Source organism: Acipenser ruthenus, chromosome 12 (genome assembly GCF_902713425.1).
Source record: "Acipenser ruthenus chromosome 12, fAciRut3.2 maternal haplotype, whole genome shotgun sequence".
Classification (NCBI taxonomy): domain Eukaryota; kingdom Metazoa; phylum Chordata; class Actinopteri; order Acipenseriformes; family Acipenseridae; genus Acipenser; species Acipenser ruthenus.
The window spans coordinates 41,402,650-41,426,632 of record NC_081200.1 but is presented as its reverse complement, the minus strand read 5'-3'; the positions used below and the strand labels follow the sequence as shown (position 1 = coordinate 41,426,632).

Genomic DNA, 23,983 nt, shown 5'->3' with positions numbered 1-23,983 from the left:
TACTGGAAATTAAAACATCATAATTAAAATACTGAAATAACATATTTTGGAGAGTGCTGTATATCAGCGCCAGTTTATGATCTCAGACATGCTTACTGTAACCTCCCTGATTACTGTCCCCTTATCTAATCTTTTAAAGATGAAATTATAGAAGTGAATAATACAACTGAAACTAGGGGATAGCTTGTCGTGGAAAATACTCTGCAGTGGAGCAGAATTCAGGTAAGATTATGTCATTGCATGCAGGTAATATCTGCACAGAGACTGGTCTGTGCATCTTTCATTCATCAACATGTACTTTCTATTACCCTCTCAGTCAGGCATGCAACCTTCTTTAGCATGCACACAGCAGGTCATAGTAGTACAGGAACTTAGCAATTACAGTTTATTGCTGAATCTGATGGTGGCTTGCATTGCTGGAACTGGAATGTTAACCAATAGAGCCATCTTTATTCAGCATTAATTGCTGGCAAACATAAAAATAACACCATAAAATATCAAGCCCACACTGTGTGCCGCTGTGCCAGTGTTAAAACCACACACACACACACACACACACACACACACACAACATGCTGAGCAAGACCAGGAAAGCCAGCCCTGCTCCTGTTATAACTGGGTCAGAGCCTGTTGTCTGATGAAGCTTGTGGTTTCTCGAGGCAGCACATTTTATTTAGGCAACGACAATAGGACTTGTTTTAAAGAAGCCTGTAGGTTTGTTTCTTGTGTCTATAATGAAAAGGGAGACACACATATTGAAGTTGTTTGAGACATGGCTGCAGATGTGAGTTCAAGTGAAAGGCAGAAGCTCAGCCCCCTGACCTAACCTGGAATCTAAAATGTGTTCCATACCTTGCCTTGGGTAAAAAACACTGTCTAGCCCATATTCCACCCTCTCTAAAGATGGACACATCAGTGAATCAGCGGAATGAGCCCACTGGGTCTGCTGGTCAGCGCGTGTCTGCGTTATTAATCAATCCTTTACAGTTAGTTCTGGATTGTGTAGTACAAGTTGTATCCCAGAGGACTTAGACACAAGAGCCTCAACAGTACAGCTTGCCTGACAGTGCCTTTCACTGTCAGCAACTTGTCAACAGAGAGGGTTTCAGCAGATTAACTGAACATGACCCCTCTCCCTAAAAAAAGAATCTGTGACGCAAGTAGGTATCTGATCCCTGCATTTCATTAGCCCCTTTTTAATAATGTGCTTCAAATCCTGCATCTGCAGCAAAAAAATATCAAGCGATGTGAACGAAATGAGCCTTGTACAGTGTTCTATATGCAAGACCTACCCCCCACCCCAGCACAGAAAATCATTTCACATAGTACCGCACAGAAATGACTTTGTACAAATTACTCTGAGGCATATTGTTTTCATACTAATCATTTTATTATTACAGCAGGGTATTCTCATTTATAAAACCTTTTGTCTATATTTGATTGCGCATATTACACGATCATGACGACATTAAAGGTGGCAAATGACAACCCCCCCCCCCCCCCCCCCCCAAGTGTTAGCAGAATCTTCATAACTACACAGATTTAGTTTAGTATTGTTCTGAAATGCCCTTGTGGTATTTGACAGTACCTTAACCCAGATATGCCTACTGTCCTACATATAGGTCACTTGGAATTAAAAGGCAGGCTTATCTGGGTTGAGAGAAGTCTGAAACATTCTGGTGTGTGCGGTATAGAACAAGATTCATTCAAACCCACAACCCAGTTTCCTTCTTTTTACAGGAGTAGTCATTTAGAAAAATAAATCATGAACAGGTCAGCAGCAGTTCTGAGGCAAACCAAATACACAATTACAAAGAACTGTAAAAAGAGGTCTCTAAAAATCAAAATGCATTCATATTACGAAGTCCGAGTAAGAGTTCTACACTATATTGCTATGGTCTTTCATTGTGTTAGAATCAAGGGAAAGACAGAGAAATGTGTGAGTCTTCACCTCCTCCAACCCAACAAACCCTAACCCCTCTGCACCCACACGCCTCACTCACGTTACAGACACTCGCTCACACTCAACGAGGACCCACACATTGAACTGCAGCGCTGCAGACAGGGGACAGGCAGCAGGGTAGTGAAGGCTGCCTGACTCCCATCACAGCTTAGCTTTGCCCGGCTGCAGCTGTAAACTCTGAAGCTTCATGGCCATGCCCATGTTGCCAGTGATCTTCAGCTTCCCCTGAAAGAAAGCCTGTTGAGAGTAAGAGAGGGGTGTCAGAAAAGCTCAGCAGAGGAGGTACATGTTATACATCTTCAGAATATATAAAAGTAAATAGAATAGTCATTATATGCACCCAGGGCTGTTGCAGAAATGAGGGATAACCAAGTCCTTGAAATCATTGGCCCCTTTGTAATTGTGCATAACTTTTCTGTATTTTTATTCCGGAATTAATAGTAACAAAAGATCCAACACTCATCACCTTGTCTCAATTCCAAGGTTAAATTCCTGTTCTATAATGGAGACGATATGATTGAAATGCTTCGCCGATAACAAACTCTGCATACTATCAGGCAAGGTTTAAAGGGTTAATGTCACCTAATTAAGCTGGATTTAAAACTAGGGCGCTGGCATCAATGACAACAGCTTGCTGGGAAGCTACAGATGTTTTATAAATTGAGGTTTTCACAGTTATTCAAAATCGACAAACACTGGAAAGTTGAAGCAATATTAGCAGATCTGACCCCATTTTCCAGAAATTACACAAATAAAATAAATGGTTTCTCCAGACGGTGAATGCGTGGAGCCTCCTAAAAGCAGAGGTATGCATTAAACACAGAATTGGTTTTGCAGTTGGTACCTAGTCTTCAAAACAATGTTTTCAAGGTGTTTTATATGCAAATGCACATTGCAGGCAAGGTCAGATACCAGGCAGAACTAGAACCACAGGGGATGGAAAACACCAGGGGTATGCAGCACACACTCATATGCATATGGGACATCCCACTGAATGCATATAGCATTCCTGCCATGCAATCTACAATACTTCACAGCAGCATCTACCGTTCATAAGCAGTTCCAAGCACAGTGGGCAAGACAGCAGCGAATCAGACGCTTCGATAGGGGCGGAGGTCAGGAGCTTGGGTATGGTAGGGTCTTCCATTTCCGAATGACAGTTACAGTCTCAAAGGACAGCGAGACATTCTTGAATGGAATCTTTGCTAATGGTAGCCCTATACCCCATTTAGAGGCTTTACCGGTCTTTACATTTTTACAAACAACCCAATCGTCAGCCTCTATACTAGCAAGGTGCTGCTGGCACCCCACGTGCCCCCAAAACGAAACAAAGAATAAAAACAGGAAATATTTTTGGTGTCTGCAAGTTTGCCAGGAGTGCGTTCTGTAGATCCCCCCAGGAGAACTGTTTTCTGCAGTCTGCGTTTCCTGCCGGCCCCTTGCTGAGGACGGACAGGTGTGCAAGAGAGATTCTGGCACAGGAGCGCACAGTGTCGAGCCAAGTGGTCTGGAAAACCCAGTGAGAGAGAACAGCTGCTGTGTAAAGAACCCTACTTCCAGCAATGAATACATATGGAAGGAGTTGAGCATCAAACCACTGAACACTCTAAATCACAGATTCTAGAAACTTACAGTCTGGGGGTTCATTTTGCCAGTCATCAAAGCCAGTAAATCATCATCCGACATTGCAATAGTGCAGTCTGCTTTTGTAGCTGCAAAACAAAACAACACATGAACACAGCATCATTAAAACACATGTGTTACATTAAAAAAAAAAATCAGTGCACCTAAAATACTATGAATGGGTAGAGGCAATATGGGACTTCTCCACATGTTTACTAGAAAAGGCGAAAGAAAGATTTTTAACAATCCGATTGCTCTGCACACAAGAAGAGTGTATTTAATGCTCTGCAATGCACATAAGAACATTCCTTTATTCAAAGAGTTAAAGAGTTAATTCTATATAATTCAATACAGCCGGTGCTGGAAAGAGAAACACTGCCAAACAGGAGAGGGGCTAATAAGAGTCATGAAAAACAAGCAGGTTCATTTCCTCTGGTGTGCCAGACAAAAACCACAAGAGATAAACAACATTTGTGAAGGCAGAATGCTCATGGACAGGAGGAAACCCGGACTGCTACAGTAAGAAAGTTCCATTTCTAATTCCGATCACAATCCAGGTTGGGGGCAATTTATTTATTTATTTTTTTCCCCCAATTCCTTTTTAAAAAATCAATTCCGAATTCATTTTTAATCAACTGCAACACATCATTGATCAAAATTACAATTAGCAGTGTTCTGTTAAAATTAAATTCTCACAGTGGCAACAAATTACTCAACTGAAGTCAATTAAATTGGCTTCAAATGAAATCAGCTGAACAATCCAAACAACTGATACCAAGGAATTGGAAATTGAATTTAAAAGGAATTGGAATTGAAAATGAGGAACTGAGCCCAACCCTGCCTGCCAGGTCTGTAAATACAGAAGAGATATGGGTAACCCAGCACGATCTGCATCCTCCTCCTGGGCATGCAACACTGACGTGCCTACAGACGGGTACACTGGCTGCTTCTGATACTGAAGTATTTAGTAAAACAAGCACCAGCTTAACCATGGCTGTGTAATTATAAAGAGAGTGTGAGGGTGACGAACCTGCATCTGTGCTCACAGAGCCCCTGATTATAGAGAGTGACGAACCTGCATCTGTGCTCACAGAGCCCCTGATTATAGAGAGTGACGAACCTGCATCTGTGCTCACAGAGCCCCTGATTATAGACAGTGACGAACCTGCATCTGTGCTCAGAGCCCTTGATTATAAAGAGAGTGCGAGAGTGATGAACCTGCATCTGTGCTCACAGAGCCCTTGATTATAAAGAGAGTGCGAGAGTGACGAACCTGCATCTGTGCTCACAGCCCTTGATTATAAAAAGAGTGCGAGAGTGACGAACCTGCATCTGTGCTCAGAGCCCTTGATTATAAAGAGAGTGCGAGAGTGATGAACCTGCATCTGTGCTCACAGAGCCCCCGATTATAGAGAGTGCGAGAGTGACGAACCTGCATCTGAGCTCACAGAGCCCTTGGTTTATAAAGAGAGTGCGAGAGTGACGAACATGCATCTGTGCTCACAGAGCCCTTGATTATAAAGAGAGTGCGAGAGTGACGAACCTGCATCTGTGCTCACAGAGCCCTTGATTATAAAGAGAGTGCGAGAGTGACGAACATGCATCTGTGCTCACAGAGCCCTTGATTATAAAGAGAGTGCGAGAGTGACGAACCTGCATCTGTGCTCACAGAGCCCTTGATTATAAAGAGAGTGCGAGAGTGACGAACCTGCATCTGTGCTCACAGAGCCCTTGATTATAAAGAGAGTGCGAGAGTGACGAACCTGCATCTGTGCTCACAGAGCCCTTGCCATTTTTCACATCCACAATCCACGTCCCCTCCTTGCCTCCAGGGCCGTCTTTCACTTTGAAGGCGAACACTCCTCCGATCTTCTTCACAAACTGATTGCCATCCTGCAAAGGCACGCAGGGAAAGCATAACGCCTGGGACTAGCAGCAGCTTACCTTTCCAAAACAGACACTCTGCACGCATCACCCTCACCCTCAAGCAAAGTATCAGGGACCAATGCATCCGTCACCTGCAGGGATGGAAATACACCTCCCATTGCACAGCAAAACAAACAGCCACAAAGGGCTGGCTTTAACATAAAACAAACATCATTATGTTTTGTTCCTAACAGAGTAGACTGCATCCAATAATAGTTCCAAATACATCTTGCTCATCACATTTTTTTGCCTCTCAGCATAAGTGATGCTGGTTAACAAGCAAGCAAAAAAAAAAAAAAAAAAGGTCTGTTTTTTAATTCTTAAGTATAAGCCACGTTCCTCCTTTCTAGTCTCTGCATCTCCCATTTTGTCACGTGATATCGGATTGCCAATTATTATTATTTTTTTTATTTTTTATATATAGTCACATTCAGTGCAGTTTTTTCATAAGCATGAATTTGAGATAGACACTGCACACACAGAATTGAAGGTGAGGTTTAATAAATGAATAGATCAGCTTCACACACACGTGGGTTTAGAGGGATAATAAAAGCCAGTCAGACCTGTCTCAATTATAAACCACTGAATTAATGAAACCTGTATTTCAGTGGTGAAAAACAAAACACACTACAAAACCGCAAATGATTTCACACAATTATAAAACATGAAATTATTGTCTGTTTGTTTACCTCTTGCAGCTTCTTCTCAATCTCTTTAAAGACCATGTGTGCTTTAAATCCACCTTGACCGGCTGCAGCATTGGTGTGGACAGCCTGGAAACGGGACCTGAAACCCCAAATGTTACTATCATCATCATCATCATCATCATCATCATCATCATCATCATCACGGTTATTATTATTATTATTATTATTATTATTATTCTCAATGGCAGCAATAATTGAACTGTAAATGGCTGACAGAGTTTTAGCACCAGTAATCTTGTTTTCTTTCAGTACGATTGCCAGATGGATACAGTCTTGGTCTGTAGTATTGTACTGTTCTGTCTGTCTCTTTAAACTGCCTGAGCGTCATGAGTTGGAAAACCAAACTAAACTGAATTCCTTTCACTCTCACTAATTTGAGCTGACATTGCATGCGATGGGTGGGTCCGGCTTGTGTGTACTAGCACCAGGCACATGACAGGACAGCCGAGGGGGGGCGAGGGCGTGTGAGCTTGGTATTAAAACAGCACCCAAGGGACACTGTGTAGCCGAGAAGCACACAGCACAACGTTATTAAAATGCTGCTGCTTTTATGCCATGAAGCAATGAAAGGGATTGGGAACATCATGCTTAAAATGAATTTTTAAAAGTTATATAGATGTTCTCTTTAATACTAAGAGAAACTTTATCCCAGTTGGCAAATTCAAAATTCTGGCCTTTGTTTCAGCACAGTGATGATCACAAGCCAAGGTCTACTGCTGCGTGAGTGGAGGCTTTGTGTGATAAAGCCAGTTTTGAGTTGCTTTAAACAGTGTGGAAGCAATTAACCAAGGCAAGACATTGCAGCCCTTCAGAAGGAGGAAGGGAACAATACAAACCCATTCACAGTGTTGCTTACTCCCCAAGTCTCTTAAGAACACAATGAATAGTATTATTATCTCTTACAGAGACTCGGGTGTGTGAACGATGCATCAGCTGCAGAGTCACTTACAACAACGTCTCACAATAACGGTCACACAGTGAGTCAGTGGCTGAGCCGGGATTTGAACTGGGGACCTCCTGGTTACAAGCCCTGTTCTTTAACCACTGGACCACACTGCCTCCTTAATCATGCACTATGAATGATAGAGGTTGCTCACAAAGCTGGGGCTTCAGTAGGTCAATCTAATGTACAACTACAACCTGCTATATTTAAATCTTAAAAGTACACGGTACAACTGTCCCGCTGTTGGGAGGGTCCTGAATATGCTCAAATGTTTGAAAGTGTATAACATGGCAGCCTGTGCAATCTGCTGAGCCACCCCATCAAACCAGACTACTGCAGAGCTCAGTGAACATACTGTAGGGGAGAGCTCAACTTTCACCTCAATAATCTTATCACTGATCCACTGTAAAACTAGCAGAGTTGCAGGTAAATCACTAACCCAGCACATTATTTACCTGAAATATCAGTTGATTATCTGGTTTATTATCTTGTTTTTGAGCTTGATTTAAAACAAGGTCAAAAGAAGCCCCAATGAAAATACCTGTGGTCTTAGAGTGAGCCGGTTGACTTGAATTCAAACTTACAGCCTCAATCTGCGAGCCACTGCTCCACAGCCAAGAAGCTGAAGTGCTGAAAAATATTCTCAACTCAAGACACACTCGCTGCTCTTAATAAACTTTAAGGATTAAAATACAATCCTCAAATTGATCTGATTGTGCTTTCAATTTAAGTCTTGGCATTGCACTTACAAAAACATAACGTTTCTTTAAAATTAACAAATAACTGCCACAGACTTGACGCAACAAGGATCAAATTATTACATTAAAAAAAAGCAGCTTTGCAAATAAGCAATATGACTTATCTAAACACCATCACATTTCTCCAGCTTGGAAAAATGTGATAAATGTACATTCTTGCAGTTATGAAAAACAAGCACGTCCCAGCACTGCACATACAAGTAAGAGGTGGTGACAGTTCCAGTGTATATATTTTTGTTACAGCTGACACATGCCATCTCCTGCTGGCAGGCAGACACCTGGTTCTGCCCGAGTAATAATGTTCCTAATCCCTCACTGCCAGAGCTCTGAATTGATAGTCTGCCTTTAACACACACCAGCACTGTCATTGAGTTTGCTGGCGTCAAACCTGCTACTGTGCTCTGCAAATATATATTTTGTCTTTAATAAAACATACCCAGCTTTGTGCACGTGCTGGCTGAAATTAAATGAACGTGGTATACTGTACTGAGCTCTCTGCGTATTTCCTGGCGGTCACAAGTACTGGCGTTATTATTACTACAGTTTAATAGATGTCGGTCAGTTTATTAGATGCGATATTTAAAAACGCTCATTGGGCTTTAGCAGCAAAACACGCACACTTTATAAAACGTGCGCTAGCTCAAAATGAACATCTCAATACTACAGAACCAATTAACATTTTCAATGAGACACAATCTTTTACGTGTCAGCACTAGATTTTCGGTACTGATTAATAATATTATGCATTGTTTGTGTGTGTGTTGCCTATTATTATTAGTAGTATTATTTCAGGCACTGGGTGTTGTGCATTTGCTTTGCATGTCCTTATACAGTACAGTACCAAATGCATTCATTGAGAGGCTGTTTAAAAGCAATAACCCTGATTGCAGGAACCCAATTTAAATCCAAACCGTATTGTACAGACAATAACTAGCCTGTACTGTACGGAGCGTGAACACGATAAAGAACAACGAGCTATACTATAAATACCGCCCCTCTTTACATAATAATACAGTATTGTGTGTTATTTAACGCGTTTGAACGGGAGCTTTTGGATTTTGCAACACTAACTGTCGATACCCAATTATAACAACACCCCGCTTCCTCACCTTGCAACTTGAGGGAAGCCCATTCTGTAGAGAGTGACAACCACGGCTCCTCCAAGGCCTATTATGCTGCAGAGCAACCTCTGCACCAGGAACCTGCCTTTTCCCAGCGTCCCCTCGGAGCTGCCAGCAAAGCTCAGCGCACTGGGCAAGGCCTGGCCAATCGATCACAGAAACACACAGAGAGAGAGAGAGTTCCAGAAATAAAACTATACACAGGTGAACACATTTAGTCTGAGATGCACGATTTATTTATTTTATTTTTTTTAAATGTTTAATGTTGTAACTATCCGATGGGCTATGTGTTTCTGCCTTTAAAAAAAAAAAAAAAATTGACTTGGCAGGTCTGGATTGATGCAAACACAAATTATACAACGTTTTCTTTAGGGAATGCTTAGAGAACGGGAAACACGCGTTTTCCTGTTTCTTAACGATTTAAAATTTAATGTAGGCAAAATGTTGTAAAGCACGTAATAGTTTTCTTCTTATTGACATTATAATATTATATTATTATTCAACCGGCACAATTGGGCCTCAATTACAGAGTTTCAGAGTATAACCAGCAGGTGTCACTAAAAAGCAGCTATGCTTTACAATTCCTATCATGTAATATCGGCACAGGACAGTAGTTCACCAATATTATCCAATTTAGTGTGACTCATGATCCAAACATACACACTGAAAACAAAACAAATAAAAGGTTGTTATACTTACACCAAGCACTGGATGAAAATAAATGGAACAGATATAAGTAAAAAAAAAAAAAAAAGTGTGCTAAGAATTCAGTTGATTTTACTACGGTACTGTATACTGCATAGACCTGCTGTCACAGAGGTGCGGTGAGGATCGGGACCTGCTGTCACAGAGGTGTGGTGAGGATCGGGACCTGCTGTCACAGAGGTGTGGTGAGGATCGGGACCTGCTGTCACAGAGGTGCGGTGAGGATCGGGACCTGCTGTCACAGAGGTGCGGTGAGGATCGGGACCTGCTGTCACAGAGGTGTGGTGAGGATCGGGACCTGCTGTCACAGAGGTGTGGTGAGGATCGGGACCTGCTGTCACAGAGGTGTGGTGAGGATCGGGACCTGCTGTCACAGAGGTGTGGTGAGGATCGGGACCTGCTGTCACAGAGGTGCGGTGAGGATCGGGACCTGCTGTCACAGAGGTGCGGTGAGGATCGGGACCTGCTGTCACAGAGGTGTGGTGAGGATCGGGACCTGCTGTCACAGAGGTGTGGTGAGGATCGGGACCTGCTGTCACAGAGGTGCGGTGAGGATCGGGACCTGCTGTCACAGAGGTGCGGTGAGGATCGGGACCTGCTGTCACAGAGGTGCGGTGAGGATCGGGACCTGCTGTCACAGAGGTGCGGTGAGGATCGGGACCTGCTGTCACAGAGGTGCGGTGAGGATCGGGACCTGCTGTCACAGAGGTGCGGTGAGGATCGGGACCTGCTGTCACAGAGGTGCGGTGAGGATCGGGACCTGCTGTCACAGAGGTGCGGTGAGGATCGGGACCTGCTGTCACAGAGGTGTGGTGAGGATCGGGACCTGCTGTCACAGAGGTGTGGTGAGGATCAGGACCTGCTGTCACAGAGGTGTGGTGAGGATCGTACATCTGCATCCTTTGCACTTCATGGGTTAATGACTATTCAGTGAGACAAGAGTGATGGAGGAGGGTGGGAAAGCAGGATGTGGGGCTGGAGAGGACAAGAAAGGATGATGGAAGATGGATACAGAGAGAGAGCGGTGATAGTGTGGAAGACAGAGAGCCTGGTGAGGTGTTTCAGTGTGTGTATGTGTGTTTGTCTGTGTGTGTGTGATGCAGTACACTAGATGCTGTATTTTGCAGATGAAGACACTTTAATGCCAGGAACTGGACTGGGAGTAGAAAACATCAGAGGATCTCATCAGTCTAATGGAGCTGATGAACTCTCACCTTCTTATCCTGCTCTGTTTTTTCCTGTCCTGAGCTCCTGATGCACAGGGTGGGGGAGGGGGGTTCACGTCACACATGATGGAGGGATTACCCAGACAACACAATTCATATTGCAATACAACACACAGCCCAGAGGAAACCCGAAATATGATGTCCTAGCGGCTAAAGCTGGGGGATGGGAGGCAGTGTAGCCTAATAGAGGTTAGAGCTGTGGACTAGGAGGCAGGATGGTTCAAGTGCTTGGAAAGGTGCGTCAGAAACGACGCAGCTTTGGTCTGTTGGTCTGTGCAGAGGGCAGCTGAAGAGAATGATGCTCCTGTTTGAATTGATTCTGTTTGATTCTTGTCACAATGTTATAAAATACTGTGCCGTAGCTTGTGGCATGCTCTGGAATGTACAAGACATGTAAACAGGACATGCTTCTAAATTACCGTTAAGCTCGTAGAACTGGTTTCTGCTATTGACAATTTAAATATGAATATTTCATCCAGTGCAGATGTGCCACACACGAGTCGCGGTTTTGCATACTTCTTTATGACAGTGAAAAAACGACAGCCACAGATGAGCTCTATCCAAGATTACTGACCTTTTAGCAAGGGTAAAGGCGCCCTCTGCTGGTTATAGATTAACAGGACATTAACATTTTGCTGCAGTTTGGCAATGTTCCGATAGAGGTTCTGACGTGTTTAAAGGTGAGTGGGGAACCATATGCATGCTACACAGTGTATAGAGACTAATTCAAGAAATTATGGCAGTAAAGCTGAACAAGCAGTCTAGAAGTGAAGTATTGCCGAACAGCCCATTGCCTTAATACAACTCAGCTGTAAACAACATTATTTAGTGGGTGTTTTAGTAACTTAAATGGTTTTTTAATTAATTTCAAAACATTTATCCATACACTTTTTAAGGACTATTTCACATACGGTGAGCTTTCAGAAGTGAATGGGTCCTACAGATTGGAACTTCAGAAGTGTGGATGGGTCCTTTAGAGACTTTATGGAGTGTCTGCGTTGGCGTGCCCGCCTGTGTTGGGGTGCCTGTGTGTTGGGATGCCCTTCAGTGTTGGGATGCCCTTCAGCGTTGGGATGCCCTTCAGCGTTGGGATGCCCGTCTGTGTTGAGGTGCCTGCCTGTGTTGGGGTGCCCGCCTGTGTTGGGGTGCCTGTGTGTTGGCGTGCACGTCTGTGTTGGGGTGCCCGTCTGTGTTGGGGTGCCCGCCTGTGTTGGGGTGCCCGCCTGTGTTGGGGTGCCTGTGTGTTGGTGTGCCCGTCTGTGTTGGGGTGCCCGCCTGTGTTGGGGTGTCTGCCTGTGTTGGGGTGCCTGTGTGTTGGCGTGCACGTCTGTGTTGGGGTGCCCGTCTGTGTTGGGGTGCTTACCTGTGGCTCCCAGGGGGTGTCCCTTTGAGATGAGTCCTCCGCTGGGGTTCACAACCCACTTCCCCCCGTACGTGTTGTCTCCACGGTCTATCAGCTCCCCAGCTTTCCCTGAGAAACACAACCACATTTTTCTCAAGAACCACAGCAACTTGAAGAATACATAGGGGTCTATTCAACCTGGAGTAAAACTAAACAGACGTACTGTAGTCTGGCAGGCTGAATTCTTCAATGTCACTGATCCTAACCTCAAGACTCAAGTAACCTCAAGTAATTAAGCTGCTGTTTTTTCATGTTTCTCGTGCCATGCTCTGTTAGAGATGTTGGTTTTTATAACATTGCTACACAAATTAAACTTTTTTTAAATGACCTGAACCACAGTGGTTAACTACAAAGTATCTCAAAAAACACCCAAACCCCCCAAAAAATGTGCGTTAGCTTGAAATGAATATCTCAGTACCACCAGTACCTCAAAGTGTCACTGAGCCCAATCGTTTACATTCCACCATTACATTTCCAGTATGAATAAGCCCTGCTTGTGTGTGTTGCCTACCTACTCTGTTATTTAAGCCACTGAATTTTGTGCATGTCCTTTTATTTCAACAATACAATTACAATTCAAAACATTTTAATAAATGACATTAATTTGCAAGCTATTTAAATACATAATCCACATACATTTTATGAAGGTCGTCTGGCATACAGTGTAGTACAGTTATAGCCCCCACTGTTTCTGTAGGGTCTCTTGAATAAAAGCCCAAAGTGAGAGATAATATAGAAAGTTCTTCTACCAAACACAACACAAATGCTGCCTCATCTCATTTGCGTTGCTATGGTATTCATTGAACACAAACCTTCAGCACACAGCCTTAGAGCCTTTTACAAGATCAGCACATACCTTCAGCACAGCCCAAGAGCCTCGTACAGGATCAGCACATACCTTCAGCACAGCCCAAGAGCCTCGTACAGGATCAGCACATACCTTCAGCACAGCCCAAGAGCCTCGTACAGGATCAGCACATACCTTCAGCACAGCCCAAGAGCCTCGTACAGGATCAGCACATACCTTCAGCACAGCCCAAGAGCCTCGTACAGGATCAGCACATACCTTCAGCACAGCCCAAGAGCCTCGTACAGGATCAGCACATACCTTCAGCACAGCCCAAGAGCCTCGTACAGGATCAGCACATACCTTCAGCACAGCCCAAGAGCCTCGTACAGGATCAGCACATACCTTCAGCACACATGGTGTAGATGTAGAACGATCACAGTCTATGCGATGCAATACGTTATACAGAAATGATCTGTGCATTTACTCTATCTTTGTACGTCTACTGAGTGCTGTATTTATGAAAGGGCCACATGGTTTTTAATATAAATATTATTCTAAATACAAGAAATAAAGAATGTGGTATTCCATCTGTGTTCATTTTACTATGCTACTGAAAATGTTTATTCCTTTGACGAATTTAATAATATTTAAACTATAAAATAGTAAGGTCCAGCATCCAAAATATTGTATTATTATAATGCTTATTATGATGATGATTATTATTCTCTTTCTAACTATGGAGACCAGACTCCCAAGCTTTGAACTTGGTTTATTTTCAGCATTGCCAAATGAACTGTGCAATACATACTTGTGTTGAAATACATGCTGTAGTGCGTTATCTGAACTGCAGCACTGTTTAAATGTACATCTGACAATACACAACTGTTATGAAGTAAACAGTACAACACCCACAAGCAACAGTACAGTGTAATACTGACGTTTCTTACAGATCTGAACACAGTGCACTGACGACTGACACGTCTTTCCAAAACAAGCACACCGATTAACATTTCTACTTATAGTCATGCCCACTCCCACCACAAACACTCTACGACTCGCTGGTGCCATCTTTGCAGACTGTCTTGTAGCGTGAATTAGCTGTGCTGACAGGAGTAAAGTCGCGACTGACTGGCACTGTGCTGCGTAGTGCTGGTGTTAAGAATGCGGAACACCGCAGCAGTGTGGAGTAGTGGTTAGGGCTCTGGACTCTTGACCGGAGGGTTGTGGGTTCAATCCCTGCTGGGGGACACTGCTGCTGTATCCTTGAGCAAGGTACTTTACCTAGATTGCTCCAGTAAAAACCCAACTGTATAAATGGGTAATTGTATGTAAAAAAAAAAAAGAATGTAATTGTATGTAAAAAATAATGTGATATCTTGTAACTGCTGTGTGTGACACCACGATTACTTCCTACATGATTTGTGCAAGATCACTGGCAAATGAAGGGGACAGTCATACCGAACGAGCGTAGGGTACAAGCAAGCACTTGAACTGTAAATAATTAAAGCTAGGGCTAAAAAAAAAATGTAACCCCCCCCCCCCCCCCCCCACACCAACGTGTAACTGTGGTGCATGTTGTACAGCGTACAACAACCCTGCGCCCGCCTCGTCTTGTTTTGAACTGATTGTATTTTTTTCCTGCTTGACATTTTCATACCGGTGAATTCGTGTGCCCAGCAGGTTGTGGACATGGCTAGCTTGCGAGCTGTACCCTTGAATACAGTTTTCAGTAAGTCAGGAACACTTCGCTACCTCGCCTGTGCGTTTGCAGAGTCTGGTTCGTGTAATCGAAGACAGACATACAGCATGAAAGGTAAAGATGAGATAGCAGATACACTGCACAGGAGCATCGTCCCGACCATGCACTACCAGAAGAGCTTGCCCAGGTGAGAGATTTTACACTGTACACACCGTTTAGAAACATCAAGCACACCTGCCTACTTTGGTACACCGTGCATTTACAGAGGCACTCATTCTAATTGGCAATCGGCTGCCAAGTTAAAACTGGATTGAAAGGCATCTGCTGACTCTGTTCAGAGTGCAGTCAGTATGTAGACAAGAGGTCAATTCTGAACCTTAATAGAAACACTGAAGGGAAGGGGTGGCGATCCGGTCGATGTTTGAGCTTCTGGTGTTACATACAAAATCCTTCCCTCCTGCAACATTGCAACATAAATAAAATTGCAATGTATCGTTGTGTTTTGATACCACTTTGATTACTGTATTCAGTTGTGTTTTATAAATGAACTCATTACATGGGGCATCTCTAATTTATTTTGTGCTGGGATGGAAATAAGACTCCTATAACATAGCACTTTCACCCATTCCAGGTTTTCCTACGAGCTTGATCAGCCCCAGTGTATAGGTGACAAGCTCAGGTGTGTCCTATTAAACTCATAGTAAAACCAGGAATGGATCTAACTGCTGTGCAGCGGTAGCTGCAACTAACTAGTTCTCTGCCTGAACTGCAGGAACCTGTGCTGCTGGATTTAAACTAAACAGCACATCATATTTAATACCCTGCTGAACACAAAATGTTATATGTTACTAAACATGAATGGTATAAACAATGCAATGTCGTCCCCCCTCCTCCCCTCCCCCTGTCACACACTCGCACTCACCGATTGAATTCTCTCTGGAGCACAGCTTGCACTTCTGCACCATGCTGGCACTCCCTCTCCCTCCTTTCAAAGGCACGCTGTCCTGCAAGACCAGGGATCTCTTACAGAGCTGTGCATTAAAGCGTGCCGCCTGAACATCTGGCCACCGAGAAATGCATTGAGGTGGAGGCACGTGTGTTGCACGTTCCAGAGTCAGGTACACAGCACAGCATGCAACATTTACAAAGACAAATCCTATTATCCATTTACTAGTACATTAACACTGGGACTAGTGATGACACTGTATAGTAGTGGTTCTCAAACTGGGGGTCCAAAAAAAGTCCAGCAGTTCTACAGTATAAGTGCTGGCTACAGAGCATTGCAGCGGGTCATTGATAGACACAGCATTGCATTTTGAAACTCCTGTCATTAATAATACAGTACTGAGTCTTCTTGCCTTATTATTTGTATATTTCATAGCATTTACGGGATTAGTAAACCCCAGTCTGGTAGGGCCGTTTGTGTGACCTTCATTCATTGCTTGCCTTTTAAGGTTTAACGTTTGACTCTCTGAACCCTAACTAAATGAGTGCAGATCATTGCCACTAACGAGTTTAAAGTTTGCATTCATCATTAAAGAGCTCAGTGTCCTACCATCAATGTGATGTACTGCCATTTGTCAGAAACCTCGCCACAGTTTCCACACTTCAACTGTAAGAAAAAAAGTTCAAAACTAATTTAGTGTATATATAGTATAATATAAGTACTACTGCATAACAGAAATCATTTGTTCGACTAAAGTTACGAAAGTTTGGGCAAGACAGTTATAACTTGGTGGCAGTGTAACACCAAGTTGATTCACTGCGCTTCATTTTGCAGTGAGACCTCGCTAGACAATACATCAGGACTCCCTTTTAAAACGATACATTGCGTAATCTCTAAGTATAGAACAATCCTGTTTTAAAGAGGTTGCTGTATTAGGTCCCGCACTTAACACAACATGGTAGGGTCTATGGCGGTACAGTAGTTTTTAGTTGTACTACTTAGTTGTACTTTGCTTGAACAAAAGTTATTGTATTACTTGTATTGTAACACTTGAAATGTATTTGCTTACGATTGTAAGTCTGCTAAGAAATAAATAATAATAATACTGCATTTTTTCAACAACAAACCAGGGGCGTGTCTGCAGCGATCGTGCTGACCCTGCAAACCCTATTTTAAAAATGGACTGTGGTTGCTGTTGCTGTAAAACAAAACGTGTAGTTATATTTGAATGTATTTGATATATATTTGAAACACTTGAATGTATTTGTATTTGCTTGCGATTGTAAGTCGCCCTGGATAAGGACGTCTGCTAAGAAATAAATAATAATAATAATAATAATAATAATAATAATAATAATAATATATTTCTGCAATTTACATTCACGTCAGATTAATACAGACGTTGGTTTGAACATGTTTACCTTCAGGAACCACCGAAAATCATCCCCAAATGGCCGGACATTTGTGATGTTCTCTAACATAGCTTTGAACTGCAAACCAATTTTCTGTAAAAAAACAAAAAAAACAAAAAGGCAAAACAAAAGCATTGTTAATAATAAACACCGTGCAGGTAAAGAGATACTGTCAGGACTGCAGCACTGTCTTGGTACTTAACACCATCTTGAACTTTCCAGCCGCTGGTAGACGAACGTATCTACGTAGCTCGAACCCAGTATCTTGTTCCAAAGCTTTCGCTCAAAGAAACCTACGCAGCGACGAGCCTCCACGCGTACTTTTCCTAGTGTAATGTTTGGAGAAATCGTGCATTGTAGTGCACTCTTATGAGCATATGGAAAAATCTATATTACCTGCGTTGTGTTCACAATATACAGGGCACAGTACTACAAATACCAGAAATGAATCGATAGGAATGTAATCGTTTATTTGCGTAGTTGGTATAGTTAAAGCTGCAGAATAACATATTTATAGCTGCAGTATAGACACACATCATGCCACACAATTAGCTATGTTGAAAGCTACGTGATTATATATATATACACACACACACATCCACACTGTATATGTAATATTCTTTGCACTTTTAATCAGCTGTAATGTGCAGCTGCAATCACATTTGTGTTAAGTTATGTAAACTTGTCCAGAGGGCTTCCTGCGCAGCATGGTATGCTTTGGTAATTGTGATATCCAGAACGGTTGTATAAACTACAATATGTAGGCTACTACATCACCAGATTCATACAGGGGAATCAGTATTAATTCTGACTTGCTCATAGACAACCCCGGGGTTAGGAAAACACAGAGCATCTCTTTAGAGCTGTGGGACTGGGCAATGCATTTGGTAGGTGATACTTTGAATACTCAGATGGTAACCATGGCTATAACCACAATTATGAAGTGCACCATCAAATAAAATCACATTCTATTGGTCTAATGTAAACCTAACCTTGAGCATAACTGCAGCATCCCAAATAATACACTGACCAGCTGTTCTCCAGCAGGCACGCCATCACAGCCCCTTTTATAAACATGTAAATAAATACAAATACAGGTCCAAATGAACTAGTTACTCAAAGGCATTGGCTATCTTATTTATTTTTTTTTAAATAGTAGTCGTCTACACAATACTTGCCCGTATCCAGGTCATTGGCTCTTAATTTAGCTTTTTGAAACCTAGTTGAATTATTCCACAAACTATTTCTGAAATGTAACTGGAGGCAAGACTTTTGAAAATATTGTGCAAGTGTTGTCAAATAATTTCAGAATCTTGTTAATCCAACAAGATGCAGCTGATCTGGAAAACAGTTTTTACTGTAAATCACAGCCAATTCCCATGAAAATATAAGGCACATGCTAAAAACTCTGAAGAAAAACAAGATTACTTTATTTAAAATTAAAAAAAGACAAGTGTCCTCAAAAGCAATATACAAATGTTCCAAAATAAGCAGACAAAAAAAAAAAAAAAAAAAGTTCCATTCTCCTTTCTTAGATGGGCTTGATCTTGAAGTGTAAACCAATGAGACTGAAGACGAGACATTTCAGATCTTGAACCAGGTAGTAAAATACTCTGAGGCCTTCTGGGTCTCTGAAACAAGAACAAAGTATCCATTGAAGCGAGTGATAAGCCAAGAGTATATGCTTACATTGTTTTAATTCTAACCACTACTGGTACATATGCCTTATAAAACCTTGTACTTACTTGGACTGATTGACGTCAATCAGAGATCCAATTTTAGAGGTTGTGAATGAAATGTGTTCATCTCCTATCACAATCTCCAGCTCCTGCAACACAATTGCATACATTGAAAACAAAATAAATACAGGACTCAACAGAAATGTACTAAGTGTACTGGCATTTGATTCTTAATGTTACAAGTTCAAGATCAGCCAAGACACACAAGAAACATCAGCTCTATTCCAGTGCCAGTGCACATCTACAGATTGATTGGGCTGGCTTAACTTTAGGGAAACCAAAAGTCACCAAATAAGATATGCAATTACAGTAATATCAGAAGTGACATCCATTGTACTAAACGATAATCCAAGGCTCTTGTCTGCTTAAATAAAGCTAGCAAATAGTATTGTGTTAAATAAAAAAAAAAAAAAAACATTTAGGTCAAGTCTCACTTGTGGCACAACTTCTGATTTACAGCAGAGACCGGGCTGATGTTAAGTGCTCCTAGTAAAATTGCAGGGAAGTCTTAGGGATGGTTGATGAGATAACAGGATATTACAGACCAGGTCCATACAGGCTAGATAAAGAGCACACCGACCTGCCGACCAACCCGATCAGGAGGCGGCCACAAAGCATCATCTTCCTTCGTGATTTCACTGTCGTCGATGATCCTCTTCAGCTCCTCCATCACACTCTTGTGTACATAAGCCTGAAGAAATATCAACCGGGTTATTAGGCATCACTCTTCACAACAATGAGGGCACTGAGCCCCCAATACTACCACTCTGGAAAACTTCTGTTTGAGAGATGATTCATTTGGAAAGAATTCGGTAGGATTTAGATAGATGCCCACTTTACACAAGTGTGGAATATACAGTCTGCTCTTATTTTAGGGTTACAGATTTTGGTTAAATTATACATGAGCTACCCAAATGTATTTGTTTCATATCATTTACACTTTCATTGTAGAAAAAGGTCAATGTTTAACCATTCAATGGTTCAATTCCACAGAAAATGAATGGAAACCTATACTTACTTCTTTTCTGATCATGACATCATTTTTGTAATTACTGTTATTGGCGTACCTCAATTTTCCTGTTAAAAGAAAATGGACAACTGGATTAGATAATTATTTGCAGGGCATAAACCGGTGTGTGGAAATACAGTCTATTATAATTAAACATGTACAAGTTGAAATGTATTTATTATTTAGATATCTAATGATGCATTAATGAAAGATGGTTACTTTTTTGTTCATCCCAATTTTAAGCGCAGAAACACAAACGTTGAAGAGAATCCAGTATTATTATTATTATTTATTTCTTAGCAGACGCCCTTATCCATGGCGACTTACAATCGTAAGCAAATACATTTCAGTAGGAAGTCCTCACTTTTTTAATGCATGTGTTTGTTGATTTTGTTTTATTTATTTTTTTGCTCAAAACATTCTTCGCCAAGGCGAGTGTAAAGCTGAAATATCATTATTCTCGTTTATTTAGAAACCCCGTCCTCTGCCGATGCATCAATCCAGCACCCAAACTGCGCTCCCATCCCGGCTACTCTCGCGTGTCTCACAGTCAAACACACGAGATTTCCATTTCCCGCACAGGCCTAATCAAACAGCTAGCCCGGAGATTCAACGCGCTGAAAAGACCAAACAAATACTCCGTGCTTTCTCTCCTGCCGGCCACAGCAGTTACTTAGCTAAACGAGGTCGTGGCTTCACAGAGAAGCACAGGCCCAGTCGCACCCCCCGACTTTCCTGCACCGCTGAACTCCCGGCCTTACAACCCGCACCGAACTCTACGATAACTATCTCCTTAATCCCACTGCTCACCGTCGGGTCGGAACTCAAACTCCAAGAACTCGTGGCCGAATTTGCCCTTGTGTCCGACGTAGTATCGCAGGTAGAAGTCGCTCGACATCCTCCCTCAGGCTTGTGTTTCTCTGAGTCTCTCTCTCTGCTCACTCCAGCAGCTCGCCGCTTTCTTCCACACCAAGCCTGTTTGCACGCAGCGCGACCTGAGCGCGTCACCAGTACAAACCGGTCGCAGCGAAAGGACGTAGGCTTCCAGACCCACGTGGGGAGGAGCCATGCGCGATATATAATTTTGCATATTGGGAGGGGTTCATTAATTAGTATTTAAGGACTGTAGTAAAGAACTTAGTAAGGACTTGTTTGTTATTTAATTAAATCGGTTTTTGTACTTCATTGAACTTATTTTCACCTGTTTTAAATAGTTTTGCACAGTAGCTTGATACTGCTTTTTACATCTTTGTTTAATCAGATACATGTATGTGAAAACGAATTGAAACACCCCATATTTTTTTTTTTGTATGACTAGGGCCCGTAACAACATAGAGCACAGTTCGTCGTTTGTTTTTTATATTACTGTATATAGTGAAGCATTGAAAAACATATGTAGAGGTTTGGTATATAGTAAATGCAGCTAACCTCAGGGAACTGCAATGTGAACGTGTAAAAAGGATATTATATTATCAGGAGGCTGTGTGGTCCAGTGGTTAAAGAAACGGGCTTATAACCAGGAAGGTCCCCGGTTCAAATCTCTCCTCAGCCACTGACACATAGTGTGAACCTGAACAAGTCACTTAACCTCCTTGTGCTCTGTCTTTTGGGTGAGATGTATTTGTAAGTGACTCTGCAGCTGATGCATAGTTCACACACCCTAGTCTCTGTAAGTCGCCATGGATAAAGGCACCTGCTAAATAAACAAATAATAATAATATTATGTTGTAAGTGAATTAAAACGAATTGGCATTTTGTTCAGAGCTTTCTTTCTTTCTAGCAGCAATACTATCTCTTACCATTAGATGTCAGCGTTAGCTTGGAGTTGCCAGCAATTCTGCTACCCATCGGAATGGCTCCTAATAGTACAAACAGATAAACAAACAATTCTACTAAACCTTACCTTATATTAATCCCCATCATTTCAATTACAATGTTACATCCAGGAAGCAAATGACAGCCACACCACCAAGATCTTCAAAGCACTGGTCTGTTCCAAGAAGCATCTCTGCATGTGAATGAGGAACAGTTCAGAAAGTCTCCCTGTTATTTCAGCCAACTTTAATCTAAATTCTTTAAAATGTATTTATTTCTTTAACGGGTGTGGAACAACCCCCCCAATAAAAATACCATTAAAAGCTAAAAAGAAAACAAGTTCTTGAATCCCTACACAAGCACTCTTTATTTTTCTTTGCAAAGAGTTTTAAGAGACACATCTATCAGTCGAAATTCTGGCAAAAGTGGGTTTTGATGGAACTAGCAAAGTGCCGATGACTGTAAAGATTAAGGGAGGAATTTTGAAGGTAAATATTTACAGCAGATGTTTTGAACAAACTCTCAGTTTGCGTGAGAAAAGTAAAACAATGCAATGCAATATTTTTACAAGGTAGCCAAACTCAGCATGCATGTGTGACAATGGGGCAGCACTCAGCTTTGTAACATGGGTACATCTATCTGTCTGTCTGTCTGTCTGTGACTGTCTGTATCTCTGTGTCTGTGTGTCTGTCTGTCTGTATCTGTCTGTCTGTGTGTCTATCTTGCCCATGCAATGTCTTAAACAAAACCCATGCAATCCTATTACATTTGGGACGATGGTTTTAAAAGATTGTAAAAAGCCCAGATCTTTCATGTTTGCCCATAACCAGCATGTAGAGTTTGACTACTCGCTGCTTCTCTTCCTAATGAGTGGGAATCCTTGTGCACTGTTATCTTCTTCTGTTTCTTCTGCCTTTCCAACAGGTGTAGGGGAGGTGGCGACTCACTTCCCATCAGCGCTCATGTTCCTGGGCTCCAGGGACTCGGCCCACATCTGCAGGGTGAGGTCCAATAGGAACAGACACGTATTAGAAAGTGGTTACAGGCATCAGATCAGAGACACCCATCCAAACAGACCAGAGGGTCTTCTCACAATGAGGTATTCACCATGTGTAAGGAAGCTCATTGCAGAACAACTAGACTTCCAGTCAGGAGCATGGAATCATGCTGGAGGAATTATTCCCCTGGAATAGCCAGGTTTTGTTTCCAGTTACTGTGCTAAGTTTGGCTTCTGGTTGGGATGAGGTGCAGAGTTGTGTTTCAGGAAGCCACTTTAACTGCAGAGCTTCGATTGCAATGCCATGTTTGATTAGTGTGTTTAAAGGGTTTCCATGGCTACCTCTAAACAGGTTGAGAGTGTATTTCTCACGCACTGTCTGCAGGGTTGGGTCTGCAAGGTAAGCGAGTCAGGTCTGTAATACAAAGAGTGCTAATGAAGCTATTTACTCTTTCAAAAAGAGACTCATTATGTAATCAGATGTTTCACTGCCTTCAACCCCATACCTTTAAACATGAATGAGAAATAGTAGTCCTAGTGCATCATAGTTCATAACACTCAATCATGAGATATGCACCACAGACCCGAGAACAAACATAGGAAATACAACTAGACAAACCTTGCCTGTGGTGTGAGTCAATGTCCTTCGACACAAGACCACACAGATACTCACCTCAGCCGTCTTGCGTTTGACGTGAGGTGTGCAGTTGGTATGCTGCCCATATGTTCCTGTCTCTGATAATCTGATACAGACCCTTGAAAGAATAGCAGAAGATCTCAATGTGCTCCTAGTTATTATAATTCATCATCTACCTTCACGATGAATGATCGCTCCGAATTCCATTGTCTTTTTAAAGCATTTTTTTTGTCTCATCTGTGTGGATTGGACTCCATTAATAATGGGAATGCCCAAGAGAATCAACCATCTGCTGGAAGATTTGGGAACCCGACGAGAAAACCACGAGCAACGTTATGAATTTCTTTATTTTTTAATGGATATATTTTCTGTCAGGCTGCTCTGCTAGATGATGGTTCTGATCCAATGGTTTTGTACAAAGTGCAAAGGAAGCACAAGAGCTAAACACTAGTATACTGGAGATGCCAAGGTCAGAGCAACCAAATGAATTAGATTTGAGACACTCAACTGAAATACATGTCTTTTAGGAGTGAGACTGCTGTAATTGATGCCTGAAAAGTTCCTA

At 42.1% G+C, this 23,983-nt stretch overlaps 1 protein-coding gene and 1 pseudogene across 1 annotated transcript; both read right to left on the bottom strand.

Annotated features, from left to right (window-relative positions):
* Positions 1 to 1,368: 1,368 nt before the first annotated feature.
* Positions 1,369 to 17,305, bottom strand: LOC117416628 (sterol carrier protein 2-like; annotated as a pseudogene).
* Positions 17,306 to 18,628: 1,323 nt separating this feature from the next.
* Positions 18,629 to 21,020, bottom strand: LOC117416963 (protein mago nashi homolog). Its single transcript, XM_034028482.3, has 5 exons — positions 20,780 to 21,020; positions 19,979 to 20,037; positions 19,541 to 19,651; positions 18,967 to 19,049; positions 18,629 to 18,852 (listed from the first exon to the last, which is right to left on the bottom strand). Exons 1-5 carry the CDS (start codon positions 20,865 to 20,867, stop codon positions 18,753 to 18,755), a joined length of 441 nt encoding a protein of 146 aa, XP_033884373.1. The 5' UTR covers positions 20,868 to 21,020; the 3' UTR covers positions 18,629 to 18,752.
* Between the last annotated feature and the right edge of the window lie 2,963 nt (positions 21,021 to 23,983).